At 35.2% G+C, this 15,463-nt stretch overlaps 1 protein-coding gene across 3 annotated transcripts in view; it reads right to left on the reverse strand.

The window, feature by feature from the left end:
- The window catches only part of LOC122633414 (serine/threonine-protein kinase NLK), a 98,984-nt gene that overhangs the window by 6,120 nt on the left and 77,401 nt on the right, over positions 1-15,463 (reverse strand). For 2 of the 3 annotated variants that reach the window (XM_043821255.1, XM_043821254.1), the window contains exons 5-9: positions 4,753-4,838; positions 4,394-4,603; positions 3,847-4,035; positions 2,783-2,984; positions 2,438-2,531 (exon numbers count right to left, since the gene is read on the reverse strand). In XM_043821255.1, coding sequence (XP_043677190.1) covers positions 2,438-2,531; positions 2,783-2,984; positions 3,847-4,035; positions 4,394-4,603; positions 4,753-4,838 — 781 coding nt within the window. Of the gene's footprint in view, positions 1-115; positions 271-2,437; positions 2,532-2,782; positions 2,985-3,846; positions 4,036-4,393; positions 4,604-4,752; positions 4,839-15,463 lie in introns of those variants that run through there. The other variant, XM_043821256.1, reaches the window with a different exon arrangement.

Genomic DNA, 15,463 nt, shown 5'->3' on the forward strand with positions numbered 1-15,463 from the left:
CTAGACAATAGTAGTTGACAGTAGTAGATAGATGATTCGATAGTAGTGGTAGTAGTAGTAGTAATAATAGTAATAGTAGTAGTAATAGTAGTAGTAGTAGTAGTAGCAGTAGCAGTAGCAGTAGAGTAATAGTAGTAGTAGTAGTAGTAGTAGTAGTAGTAGTAGTAGTAGTAGTAGTAGTAGTAGTAGAGTAGTAGTAGTAGTAGTAGTAGTAGTTATGTGTACGTATACGCGGCGCAGGATGCTGGATCGGCGATCAGCTTGCTCTAACTTGACGGCAGTAAGCAAGACGAGAAACATTATATACTTCATCAGCATTCTTTTTCTTATAATTTTGTTTGTTTTGTTTGTTTATTAATTTTTTTTGTTATTTTCAATTAAGATGAAGAAGAAGATGATTATATGATCGGGAATGGGGATGGTGGTTAGGACTGAAGGTGGTATTTTTTGGAGGGGGTTGAAGCAACGTGTATGTATGTATGCGTGCTCGTGTACTTGTTTGTGCAATAATTTTTTTACTATTCTTTTTTTTAATTTCTTTTGGCGGGGGGGCGGGTGGGTTTTGTTCTCTTTCTTTTTTGTTGACGTGTGTTTTTTTTTTTCTTTCCTGAGCTTATCAACTTCTACTTTGTCTGTAACTTTTTTTTTTTTAGATATCTATATATATATATATATATACTATATGTATAACTACGTATATATGTGTTTTTCGAGAGATCGCACACAGCGACGGTGGATATAGGGCTCTAGTTTCTTTTCTTTTCTTTTTTTTTCTTTTTTTTTTCTTTTTTCTTTTTCATTCATTCTGTATTTCTTTCTTCCTCTCTTTCTTTTTTTTCTTTCTTTCTTTCTTTCTTTCTTTCTTTCTTTATTTATATTTTGATTGGGCAAAAGATGTGACAGACGACATGTTACACTCTCGTCCTTACTCTTCTATCGGTGGATTTGGTTTCTATAAATTTTCTTAAAGGAGCGTTCTCTGCTCTTTCTCGTTTTTATTTTATTCTTTTTTTTTTTTTCACTTGGTCTCTAACGTCACGGAAAAGAAGTTAAAATAGATAAATAAAAAGAAGTAAGAGAGAAAAAGAGAAAAAAGAAGATAAAGAATAAATAGAAAGAAAGAGAGAGAAAGAGGGAGAGAGAGAGAAAGAAAGAAAAAGAAAAGAAAAGAAAAGAAAAGAAACGAAAAGAAATGAAAATCAAGAAAAAGGGAGGGAAAAGAGTGAGACAGAGAGGGTGTAAGTAAGGATGAGTTGTCAAGACAAAAGATCTCTTTCTTGGCTCGTTTCGAGTACGTTGCTATGATCCTTCTGTCTCGACCCTCCCCCATCGTCCTTCGTAAACTCTCACAACTTTTGCTTCTTTTCTTTTTCTATTTTTCATCAAGTATGATGTTCTTTTAAACACATATCGTTAAACAATACCCAAGCGTCCTTATATATTTTTTTGTATCTTGCTTCTTTTTTTTTGTTTCTTGTTTTTTTTTTGCTTTTTTTTCTTTTTTTTTTTCAAATCTTTACTCATATCTCATACGTTCAACTTCATTTTTAATTATCATATAATCATGTGTTCTAATATATGACATAATTATATTGATTCTTGGCTTGGTCCATTATTGAAATAGTTTGAACTTTTTGAAAACACTGTGTGCACCTCTACGTATATCGTTAGAGTCTAATTCTGTTTCTTTTTTTTTTTTTCTTTCTTTATATATATACATATTATATATATATAAATTTTTTTTCGATGAAAGTTATTGGAAAAGAAGAAGAAGAAGAAGGATCGAGAGAAAGGGAGGAAAGGTTTTTTTTTAAAGGAGAAGGAATTATTATGAAGTGAAGGTGATATGATTGATGATAAAGAGGAAAAGAAGGAGAAGGAAACGAACTAGAGAGTGAGAGAAAGAGAAAAAGAGAGAGAGAGAGAGAGAGAGAAAGACAGAGAGTGAGAGAAAGAGACAAAAAGATCGTCGATGATGACTCGATGAGGAGAAGGCTGGTGTTTCCAATGCTGCTGTTGCTGCTTGCTGGTGAGGGTGAGATGGGAGGAAGGGTGGAGGATAGAGGGTGAAGAGTGAAGAGTGGAAGAGTTGGGCGTGGAAATTGCCGGGAAATTTTTTGATGTTGCTGCTTTTTTTTTTCTTTTTTTTTTTTTTTTTTTTAAATCTGTAACTCGGTGGATGGGTTTTATTGGTTTTAGGTTTATCTGGTTGATTGATTGGATAAATGGTTGATTGGTTTGATTGGTTGGTTGGTTAGTTGGTTAGTAGGTTGGTTGATTGGTTTGTTAGTCGGTTGTTGATCGGTTATTTGTTGTTTTCTTATATCTTTTTTGTTTTGTTTTTTTTTTTCTGACTATTTCTTAACGATCGTGGGAAGATCATCGATCTGTGGGTCTGTGCCTGGGCGACGTTGAAGATCCGCCACCTACGGCTTACCTTGCGAAGCTCTTGAATGCCGCGGACTGCGGATTTATGCAGAGCGGCACGCGCGACGTGTTCAGCTGCTCCGCTATAAATTTGTGCATCTCCTCTGTAACAAGATAAAAGAACAAATTCGTTTCGGACTAATAACGACCCAGGTTGTTTTAAGAAGTTCTTTGCGATCTCTTTTTTCATTCTTTTTTTTTTTTTTTTTTTTTTTTTTTTTTTTTTAATTCTTTCTTTCCTAATCATTATTAGCATCGTGATTACGATCAATGTAGATCAATAAATTTTATACGATAGAACAGTTTCGCTAATGACATAGATGGACACTACTTTAATCGATAGAAAAAGTCTTACCTTTCACCTGCTGCACGCTCGTCAGTTTTCGCTCCCAGAGATCGTCGAAGGGATGAGTAGTCGCTGGCTCGAAGTCCCCAGTGTACTGTCTCATCCCAGCACTCGTTGTGTAGCAACACGTGCACATGCACGAGTGATATCTGAGTCTTCCCTCGTCCAGATAAGGATGCGCCAGGGCATCCACCACGGTGATCCTCTTGTCCTATGGGAATAACAAGGGAGTGGTCTAAGTATGTATCAGACACGTCGATAATGATGCTCTTGTCAGAGATACCAACTGTGGCAATAGTCACAGTATTAAATCTTTCTTTCTCTCGTTTAATATCTTTTAACAAAACTACTCTTTCATTTTATTATTACAAAAAAAAAAAGATAATCGTATTCCAATTATATTTACAACAGAGACATAAATCAATGTAAAAAAAAAAAAAAGAAAAAAAGAAAAATGTTCGTTTCGCGCACGTTTCTGAGAAAATCGATTGCTTGCTTTTAAAATTGACGAACGATTCGATAAATGTTTCGAAAATAGTCGATGAATATATACTATGAACGATCACGTACCATTTAAACTACACGGTCTTAACGAAAGAAACCCTCGCGTTTATTACATCCACCCCTTCTCACTATTACAACATGCTGTCATCCATATGGCTCGACTAAGAGCCTTTATTTTTTTTTTCTTCTTTCTTTCTTCCCTTTCACTTTTCCTCCCACTGTTTAATTCCATTATAGAACATTTATTATTATACCGTAACTCTAGCTCCCCTCATTCCGCATACCTATACCTTTATATTTAAATCGTCTATTCGTTTCGCAAAAAATTTAAGAAACTCGTTAATCCCATAAAACGAAAATCGTCAAACGAATTTCGCTGGTTAATAATTCATCGTTAAAGATTTACGTCGTTATTTAATAACGAAATAAATTCGATCGGTGCCATTATAGAAAGAATCGAAATGAAACTGGGAATGTTAGGAGAACCGAATGTAATTCGGAGTTTCATCCCCAGCACAAAATAACCCCTGGGCGTTCTCGTAGTAACACAGCAGGGAGAGAAGACTTACAGGATCGAAGACTAGCATCTGGCAGAGCAAATGGACGGCCTCGTGCGTCGCCTGGCTACTGAGGGTATAGAGAGCCGTCAACGAGGGTGGTTTCGGTGCACGCCTCAGCATGTGAGTCCTTGCACCCTCGCAAGCGTACCTCATGTCCTCGAGGGTTGGGGTGCCTAGCAGTTCCGTGATCAATTCCAGCTGAGAGGGAAATAAAAAGAAAAATCTTTATAAACGAAACTCTGACGTCAAATTTTAGAGTATCTCTCTCTCTCTCTCTCTCTTTCGTTTAATTTTTTAAGCTTTTTTTTTTCTCTTTTATTATTTTTACAATTATATCGGAAGATATTGAAAGATTTTCTTAAAGATCCTTCGATCGTCGAACGTTCGACGTGTTTGTGTATTACAAGATGAAATTCTTTTTTCTTTTTTTTTTTATATTCCTTATAACGTAAAGCAAAATAAGCTAATTCGATTATCCGAAAGATTTTTCTTCGCTGCATACTACGTTGTATGTATAACGAGAGGCAAACAAGAGATAAGAGCGAGATATCGTTACCTGTTGCACAGGACTCTGAGCTTGAAAGAGAATCCGTCGTCGAAGAAGCTCGCCGAAAATGCAACCGACGCTCCATACATCGACGGCTGCGGTATAATGTCGTGCGCCCATTAGAATTTCCGGGGCACGATAATACTGCGTCACCACTTCCTGAGTCATGTGCTTGTTCTGGTCAGGCTCTTCCACGCGGGCCAATCCAAAATCACAGATCTGCGAAACGCGAAATAGTTTATGATATAATAGATCTTTTTTTTTTTTTTTTTTTTTTTTTTTTTTTAAGATAATTGAATTAAAGATCACAATAATTGACATATTTATTTATTTATTTATTTATTTATTTTTTTTCAAAAGATATTTACTTTTAAGACGCAATTGCTGTTTACTAATAGATTCCCTGGCTTGATATCTCTATGGAGAATTCTGGCTGAGTGAAGATACTTCAGACCTAAAAATTAAAAATAGAAACAATTATTTCTGATTGTATTAATTATCGATATACATACATATATATATATATATATATATATATATATACATGTACATATAGAAAAAAAATCAAAAGACAAAGAAAAAAGTATCGAAATCAGTCTTATAGATTTTTCAATGAGAAAAAGAGAAATAGAGAATATCTAGAATTCCTCGACCTCGATATCACGCGAAGAAATATCATGGCGTGCTTGTTAAGGCCACTTCGCTCTAGCATTCAGAAGAGATTATCCGACGTTTAGCTTCCGCGAGGACGTCGTCTATGTCTATGTCTCTGCTTATGTCTATGTCTATGTTTATGTCTATGTCTATGTCTATCCTATGTCTCTCTCTCTCTCTCTCTTTCTTTGTCACACACAAACACACATATCTTCTATAGATGTCTCTCCACGTCTATATCCACATCCGTATTTACGTCTATGCCTATCTATGTCGCGTCGTTAGCTCCCTACTCGCCTATCCCCTTCCGCATAAGCGAGCTGTAGCCGTGTTTAAAGGGAGGACCGATAATCCGTTCCCTATTCAGTTCGCACCCCAAACGTATCCTCTCTCCCTCCGTTCCCCTACTCGTTTTTCCATACCCCGTCAAACCCCTCCTCTACATCCCCTATTTTAGTTCTATACTATATATACCCGCTGTTACACCGAAGGGTTAGCGAAAAAAAGAAAAAAAAAAAAAAAGAACGAAAAAAAAGGCCAGGAAAGTGTTGTCGAAAAAGCTCACGCGAAACGTGAGTTATTAGCCTATTTGTTTTCTTTTTTTTTTTTTTTTATCGTGGACCAACAAAAGATTCAAATTTCATATTGGATATGTATAATATATATGTGTATATATATATATATATGTATATGTATATATAAATATATATAAATGTGTATGTGTGTGCGTATGAGATATTACCTGTAAGCGTCATAATATATTTCGTGAAATCATTGAAATCAATTATTTCTCTATGGGACAGCAAATATAATTCCAGTATATGATTATGGCTTGATACGATAACAATTCAACTTGGTTTACACGTCGATACTATGTATGTAATAGGATGCGAAACGATAGAATACAGTCCATCTATATCGATGTACCGTTTACCGTTCCAATCATCGATATACCTCTACGCTATTGTAATCTCGGTTATAGTATCACATGTAGTTCCTCTCTTATCGTTTAGCGAATATATCCGACTAAATTTCGTGGCATTTTCTACTTCGGACGATAAAACAATAATGATTCATTACCATGGGGAAATCATGGGAGAATATTTTTCATATTATATATATATATATATATACACACACACACACACACACAGACAATTATATTATAATATAATCGTATTATCAATCGTATTAAAGATATTAACAGAGACGATAACATTTCCAATTTATTCAATTAAATGTTAGATACCGATGAATGGATAAAAAGAGAGAAAAAGAGAGAAGACGTAGAGAAAAAGAGCACGACAGAGAGAAAGAGAGAGAGAGAGAGAGAGAAATAACGTGAAGGGTAAGATAGAAGGAGAGAAGGGTGTAAAAAGGAGGGGTGCGAATGGAAGTGGTGAAGGAGAAAAAGAAGGAGGAGAAAAAGGAGGAGGAGAAGGGATGACTGCTGCTGGAAGTGAGGTGAGGCTGCAATAAGAGCAGAAACATCAGTGCCAGATGAATGTGCCGTGAGTCATGCTGCTGCATTCAAGCAGCTAGACTTTTCTCTCCCCGCAATAAAACTCGCTAATATTACCGGGGTAATCTGCCCCGTGGGTTGCGTCCGGTTAGGAATCTACCCTTCGGTAATTAAAGTCTCCCGCCGACGGGTTTCACTCACGATGGATTTCTCATCTCTCTTTTACTTTTACTCTCGACGGACGAACGAAGAAGAAGCATTTTTCTTTTATCCGGATCAACGGATTTCTCTTCCCTTTCTTTTTCTTCGTTTCTATCTTTAAATTATTCTTCGGTATCGTAATATCTTTTCTTTCTTTTTTTATTATTGTTTTTTTCTTTTCAATTTATACCTCCATTTCTTTTTCTTTTTTTCTTCTTTTTTTTTTCATCGCGAGTAATTCTCCATCGTGTATATACCTGTGTATATAAGTTTTAATGAAGTATCGTTTGGTTTGTTTAATAATTATTATCATACGAGTCATTGCTTTTGTCTAATATCTATTTCTCGATATTATAAAAATACGATTGATAGCTGCGGTTTGATGGTCTATCGATGATTGTATCGAAATCGATAAGATATCGTATCCCAAGTGTATGAATAATATATTCAATCGTACTAAGCGTTACGTGGTAGATCGCTTTCAATTATCTCTATAATTAGTCTTGTTTAATCCGAAGCTTACGCTTTGCGATTACAGGAAAAGCGATATTTGGATTTACATGCGGTGCACAAATGTGTGTTTGTGTCTAAGCGCGGCTGTGTATGTTTGTGAGAATCATTCGTACTAATCTGTTCTTACAAATACACACGCTTATATTCTTACGCTTGTAATTTTCTTTTTTTTTTCTTTTTTTTTTCGATAAGTTGAGAAAAGAAACTAGTCTAAAAGTAGAAAGATAGCAAGTGATTTTTACAATCAAGTATAAAATTTTAGCCCACCCGGTATACATCTATTTAAAAAAAGGTCAATGACCACGACGATATACATATATATATATATATATAAAAAAAAAAGCTTCTATCTTTCTTTTTCTCTCTTTATTTTTCTTTGTTTAATATACTTTGTTGTTGAAAGCGACGACGATTGCACGCTAACTTCAAAATTATCCGCAAGGTCAACGAATCGTTCGTCCAACGGTTTCTCCTTCTTCTCCTCCTCCTCTCTTTCTCCTCTTCCACCTTCACTTCTCCTCCTTCCCTTCTTTCGCTTCTTAAAATACACACCTGACTTTGCCCTCATCCCTCAACGACCTTCTCTCCTTTCTTCTCCTATTTCGCGACGCGATCGATCAGCTGATTCACAAAGAAGTGCCGCCGCTACTCTCCATCATTGTCTTTAACTACCATCTAAACTATCTACTATTCTTTTGTTCGGTACCATTATCTCTTTACGAGTTCATTAAACGAAAATATTATATAGTGATTTCTCTTTTCGTCACACCATTAAATTACACCGTTAAATTCGATCACTAATCGTTTCGATTTTTTTTTTTTCTTTTTCTTATTTTTTCACCAAAATTATTTCTACAATTTCTCTTTCGGAAACGTTTTATATAGTAAAAGAAATACAAGACATTATCGATAAGATCGACGACGGCGTTTCGTTCGTAATATCATTGAAATAATAATGATAGTGCAACATTGTTTAATCTCGTATGTAAAGCAAGAAATTCTGGTTACACTATATGCATGATAGTCGTAAGATTATCTCTCAGTTTCTCGTAATCCTAAAATCTTTGTTGCTCTATCCGGTCTATTAGTAACGTTAACGATGACGCTTGTAACTTAACTTATGTTCAGACATTGGAATGACGGTGTATAGCGCAACATTGTTGAATCTTATATGTAATACAAGAAACTATGATGACTATGCACGCTTTGATTATCGTTCTCTCGTAATCCTAGAATCCCTTGCTGCTTTATTAAATTCTATTATTTGACGTAATACCCGGAAAAAAAAATATTAACTCTACTATTAAACTCTATTATTATTGACGTAACACCGCCACCAAAAAATAAGAAAAAAAAAAAATAAAAATAAGAAAAAGAAAAAAGAAACAATAGTAATAAGAGAGATTTATACGAAGGGGTGAAAATCTTTGATTAAATGAAACAATTCGAAGAGAGTTGCAATTTCTTAGGTCAGTCTGAATCGACGATCCAGGGTTCATCGTACTCGGTTGTGCGTATGCGTAACACATATGCATGTGCATGTGCATGTGCATGTGCATGTGCATTCTCCAAAGTCGATGTCGATTCATCATTTCTTCTTTTCCAGGGGCGTTGGACGACGGGTCGATAAAGTCTCCCATAGAGAAAGAGAAAGAGAAAGAGAAAAAGAAAGAGAAAGAAAAAGAGTAAGAGTAAGATAAAGAAAAAAATGTTTAAAGAAAGAAAGAAAGATAGAAAGATGAAACGAACGGCGAGAGGAAAGAAAGTATTCATTCAGGCAACATGTATTCGCGTTGGTACGTCGACTGTACGAAAGTCAAGGTCGAAGGACTGGCTGCGTCGCGTATTAACGTAAGCAAGGTCATCGGTACGTACAATCGCTTGCTTCTCCCAGTTGCCAGTACATTGTCCTTGATCAGGCACCTGTCGTTAACCTCCTTGTCGGTCGATTTCGAGCGATCGAGAATGCATTCGTTTGCATGCGAAACACAACATCGAATGCTATGTAAAACTCGTTCCCTACGATCTTTTCGTTCCTTCTTTCCTTTTTTTACGTTTGTAATTTATTTATTTGTTGTATGTCTTGTTCTATTTCTTGTCCTTTTTTATATTAACATTCGCTAGAAGATCGATAGACACGACACATTGATACAAAAAGAAGTTTCTATTTGTCTGTAGTGGTTCTGTGTATATGACATCGTTGAATCTATGAAATTTGGCTAACAAATATAATAGCAGAGAAACTGGGACGATCGGATATATATTCGGAGGAGAGGATTTTCTTGCTTACTCGAGAACGTTCGTCGGACTCGACGTCTGACTAAGCACTGATCTCGACTACTGACAAGTAGTATTACATACTCTAGAAAGTTAATCCCACCTAATCGAGGTATATACATATATACATACATACATATATACATACATATATACATATATTGTACATAACGATATTTCTATTTAACGAATACGAATACGAATACGAATACGAATGTAATATTAAATAACATAAGTAACACTAAATACATAAATAACTTTTTTTTCTTTTTTCTTTTTTTTTTTTTCGTATAAGACGTTGGGCCGATTTTGTTGACTCAACTTCTTTTTTTAATCATGTTCCATCTTTTTCCTTATAAGCTTATCTACGTAATGCAGTTAAATGCGTGCATATATATATATATATATATATATATGTATATATATACATGCAGGATGGTAGAATCGATGGCACGTTTCCGAGGACGGAAAACTCGTTAAGAGTGCGTTTGCACGAGATAGAAAGAGAAAGAGAAAGAAAAAGAGAGAGAGAGAGAGAGAAAGAGAGAGAGGTCGTTTAAATAAAACAAGCACGCCTCGCGAATACGAAACTTCAACAACTCGAATCGAGCGACGGAGAGAGAAAAAGAGAGAGAAAGAGAGAAGAGAGCTCCGGTATGATTCTCGTTGCAACTCTCTTGACGATTACGTCACAATCGGACATCCACTTGAGAGTCGAATTGTGCAATTGTGACTTGAAGTGATAGACTGATAATATGCGAACGAGATGATATATCGAGATTTCTTATGGCGCAAAAATAAGGAGTTATCTTTTCCTTCTTTTTTTCGGTTCGATCGATTAATCTTTTGATTTAAAAAAGAAACTTTTTAAAAATCTATACGTACACACACACACACATGCACACACAAATACATACATATTTATATAAAATAAAACAGAGTAACGCGTACTTTGAAAGAGGCGACTTTTGATATCGGCCATATTTTTCTTTGTAAAGGTGAACTCGTTAATTAAAAGATCAAGAAAGAAAAGATAAAGAGAAAGAGAGAGAAAGAGAAAAAGAGAGACAGAAAGAGAAAGAGCGAGCTTGAGGAAGAAAGAGAGAGAGAGAGAGAGAGAGAAAGAGAATATCGTGGTGAGCAACCGACCGGATGACGGGGTCTGGGGTCACGGATGGGCGGCGGTAGGACTGGTTTCGGACCAGTCAAGAAGAGAAGAAGAGGAGCTCTCTGCTCTATCTGTCCGGGCTTTACGTGCCACCTTATACCGGGTGGGAAAGTTCGAACGACCGAAACGCACAATCCGTGAGAAGATCAACTCTCTTTCTCTCTTTCTCTCGATAAATCTTTCTACGATCTTCGAAGATCATCGGCCTCGTCTCTTCGTTGATCTTGAGTCAACGTAAGGTTCATCGGCCTTACGATATATACATTTTTCATAAATCGTTTATATTTATTATAGTGATAAATGATAAGCAATTATGGACAATTTTTTTTGTAACAAAAAAAAAAAAAAAGAAAAAAAAATTGTTATAAAATTAATAATCACCATCGCAAATAATAATTGACCAAACGTGTAATGTTCGTGCGTTTATGTGCGTCTGCGTATAGGTTGAATTCATTTTTTTTAAATATGACACAAATGATCGATATGATTATTATCGAATATCGATAAAGGTAAAAAGTCGTAGAAATTTATTTCGAAGGATGTATTTCAATAAAAAGATGGCACTTTTTTTCTCTTTCTTTTTCGTGCTGTCTTCTTTTTTTTTTTTTTTTTTATTTTAGTCCCCGATGATATTTTTCGCTCGTTCTCTTTCGGTATGTCATTCAGCACTCGTCGAACCATACCCAACCAATCATACAGATTTCGAATATCGTATCTCGCATTTCGTGATTGCTGTCGTCGCTCGTATAAATCATTCGCGCGTGTTCGCACTCCGTTGCCGGTTACCGATCCCAAGTGTAAAATATGCGTTTTCGACGGATCGTTGGATTTTCACGGACGATAAAAAAGTAAATCCGACAAATAATTTCGATCATTTGCTTCGATCAAAAGGTACGACGACGACGACGACGACGACGATGACGATCGATTCGATATAGCGAACGTGAGTAAGGGAAAGAAACAATGAAAACGAAGATGTTAATCTATCGCGTTTTTATTACGCGTGGATAAATGGTATGGACTGAACGGGTCTGTGATAATTAAAAAAAGAAAGAAAAAATAAATAAATAAATGAATAATATTTTAAAGCTTCGTTATATTATATTTCTTATTTTTTTCAATAGTCTCTTATACTTCGTTGAAGAGGAATGAAATTGGAAACAAGAACAAAGAAAAAGAAAATGAAAAAAAAAAAAAAAAAAAAACAAATCAATATCCCATTGAGAATATTAATACAAATTTTTCGAAAAAAAAAATATATAAATAAAAGAAAGAAAAAAAATATATCGATTATTTCTCGTTGTTCGAATTTTAGAAAAGATCGATAAACTTGCAATAAGAATCAAGAGGAGGATGCAAAAGGAACAAGAGAGGTAGAGAGCTTGCAATATGTGTGCAACTCTAGAATACATACACACGTACATACACGAACATACATACATACATACGTACGTACGTACGTACATATATATATACACACATACAGATAGCTATATACACATATACATTTTTCTCTAACCATCTTCTTCTCCCTTTGAAATGAAATTTCGTGAGAAAGAGAAAGAGAAAGAGAAAGAGAAAGAAAGAAAGAAAGAAAGAAAGAAAGAGAGAGAAAGAGAGAGAGAGAGAGAGAGAGAGAGAGAGAGAGAGAGGGAAAAAGAGACGAGGGAGAAAGTCAAAGCGTACGTGAGAAATCAGAACGGCAGCACTCGTTCGATCCTTCAGGAGGAAGTCCCCTTTCATCCGGCGGAAATCACAAAGTCTCTGCTTCTCGTGGTAAGATCAAAAAAAAAAAAAAAAAAACTGTAAGGACCTCTCTCTCTCTCTCTCTCTCTTTCTCTCTCTCTCTCTTTCTCTTTGTCTGTCTCTCTTTCTCTCTTTCTCTCTTCGTCCCTCTTCGCCTCTCTCCTGTTCCCTTTTTTTTAAGGATCTTTTGCATCCCGATACGCCAAGTACCCGAAGGATCCTTCTCTCATGGATCCTTAATATCGACTACTTGTTCTTTAGCTTTGTACTTTCAAGTAGCTACGTGAAATATAACGGAGAACTTTATGCAAAATGTTAATCAATGTTCTTTCTCATTCAAATGATATCTATCTATTAATAAATGGAGAAAAAAAAAGATGAGAAAAGAATAGAAAAGAAAAGAAAAAAGAAAGAAAAAAAAATTCGTATTGGATCAATTGTCCAAAGTTGTTGAAATTATTAACAAAGAGAGAGAGAGAGAGAGAGAGAGACAGAGAGAGAGAGAGAGAGAGAGAGAGAGAGAGAGAGAGAGAGAGAGAAACAATATATTTCCTCTCAGATTTTCTCTCATCGATCTAAAACGTTTATAACATTTTGAAGAATTTTTTCTCTTCATTTTTTTTGTTTTCTGTTTTTAACAATAACGTAAATTTGGATCATGGACAATATAAACGTTCTTATATCTTCTATAAAGTATTAGAAAAAGATGTAAAAGATACTAAACGCTTAGATAGATTTTTCTATATATATATATATATATATATATATATATATATATATATGGATGAAAAAAAAAATCGAATTGAACACTTTGAATGAACGCTCGGTAAAAGGATAAAAATTTGTTTTCGATGTATAAAGTACCGAGAATAGGATAATACGAATAATAAGTATCTAAACGGTTCTGTATAAAAGAGAAAGAAAAAAAAAGAGAAAAGAAAATCGAGGTGATCGTGAGAAATCTGGTCGTGATATAACACGAGCGAGATGATAATTCTCTCGAAGGAAAGCAGACAATGTAGAGAGAGTGAGAGAGACAGAGAGATCGTCGTCGTCGTCGTCGTCGTCGTCGTCGTCGTCGTCGTCGTCTATCTGGCATCGTCGAGAGTCCCCAGGATGATCCCGAGGGATGAATAGAAACGATCCTATTTACCCAGCCGAGAAGAGGACTACCGTGTCGTCTCTCGAGTTCCACGGGTTCTCGTCATTTCCAACGATGCAATATGCCATCATGGATTTTTATAAGCACACTCTTTTCTTTTTCTTTCTTTTTCCACAGTTTCCTTTTTTTTTCCTTTTCCCTTCCTTCGCAACTCCTTCATCACCATCATCATCATCTTCCTTTTCTTCTTCTTCTTCTTCTTCTTCTTCTTCTTCTTCCTCTTCTTTTTCCTTTTCTATTCCTTTTCCAAGGATTTTGTAAAATTTCAACTAGCTAGCTACATTCCCCGGAGCCTTTCCCGGAAAACCGGACGTGCTTGAATACCTTTACCTCACCCACCTAACAGAAGAGACCAAAGTTTCAACTTTACTTCTTCCTTCTATCTTTCTCTTTTTCTCTTTCGTTTCTTTCATTTTTATTTCTCTCTTTCTCTTTCTTGCTTTTGCTCTCTCCTTTACCGTACTTTAAAGTGAACCCTGATTATTCCAAATTACTCCCAAGAGTTTTCTTCTCCTCTTTCTTCTACTTAGTTAAAAATTTCCGGTAGATGCTAGCTAGGATCTTAGAATCGTAACGTTATTGCTATCTATCGATTTCGTATCTATTGAAAAATCAATATACAATTTTCGAGAATTGATCTCTTTTCTTTTTTTCTTTTCCGTTCTTTTTTTTTTTTTTTTTATACTCTCTTTTATTTCAATGACATTGAAAGTGAAGATAGATTTCGGGTTAAGAGATGTTGTATCTTCAAGCTCAAGGTACATTTCGTTTATCCGATTGATCATTCGTCTTATTTTTCTTACTGATTCCTCGTCGATGTGTACGTACACGTAACACACACGGAGAGGCACACATGTATCAGTTTTAGTCTTTCATTTGAAAGTCTAACGTCTAGAAACGTATCGTGTCTAGGGAGTTGGAAATTTCTTTGATTTCGTTCGTATTTGTCTTTCTTTGATACATCCATCCGTTAGAGTATCGATAACGTTTAGAATACGAAATCGTTGTTTCAGAAATCTTATCGACGATAATATTCTTTGGTTGATCTTTTATGTTTGATAGACGTGGATATTATTTAATAGTCAGGAGGAGTTCGTTTTGAGAAAATGACGTGTGTCTGTTTAGAGATAGATAAATAGATAGATAGATAGATAGATAGATAGATAGACGGATGGATAGATAAATAGATATACACACACGCGCGCATACGAAGAGAGAGAGAGAGAGAGAGAGAGAGAGGAGTCATGCAAATTGCTCGTATTTTGGCGGTTGCCATTTCTCGAGAGCCGTTGCAGTAAATTGAGTCGAGTGTAACGAACCACGAACAGCTCGTAATACTCTGTCAAAATGACCTTCTCTAGAGGTTGACAGTCGAAAGAGACAGAGACAGACAGAGACAGAGTCAGAGACAGAGTGAGAATGTAATCTGCTGGTGCTGCCGTCGAGCAAACAGGCGTAAACATTACAACATCAGCCATGAGAGAAGGCAAACTGATGTCTCATCTTTCCCATCCAAAAATATCCCTTTTCTATCATTATTCTCCTTTTCTCGAACATTTTAGAAAAAATTGTCATTTCGTTAATAAGACTCGGAAAAAATATTTTCTTTTCTTTTCTTTTTTTTTTTTTTTTTTTTTTTTTTTTTTAATTTTAATTCATACCTATCGTGTATTTTCAATAGAATTTATATAGTCTAAGATTAATTCTTTTTCTTTGTCTTTCCATTTTTTTTTTCTTTTTTAGATGAAAATACCCAACGATTACGGTTATTATTATGTAGATAAATTGCTACAAAATTTTTGTTGTTACATCCTCGAACGTATGCGTGATATCGCGAAATAAGTTTCATAGATAATGTGATATAAATACTTATATTACTTAATCATAGCGAATAAA

This window comes from Vespula pensylvanica, chromosome 12 (genome assembly GCF_014466175.1).
Source record: "Vespula pensylvanica isolate Volc-1 chromosome 12, ASM1446617v1, whole genome shotgun sequence".
Lineage (NCBI taxonomy): Eukaryota > Metazoa > Arthropoda > Insecta > Hymenoptera > Vespidae > Vespula > Vespula pensylvanica.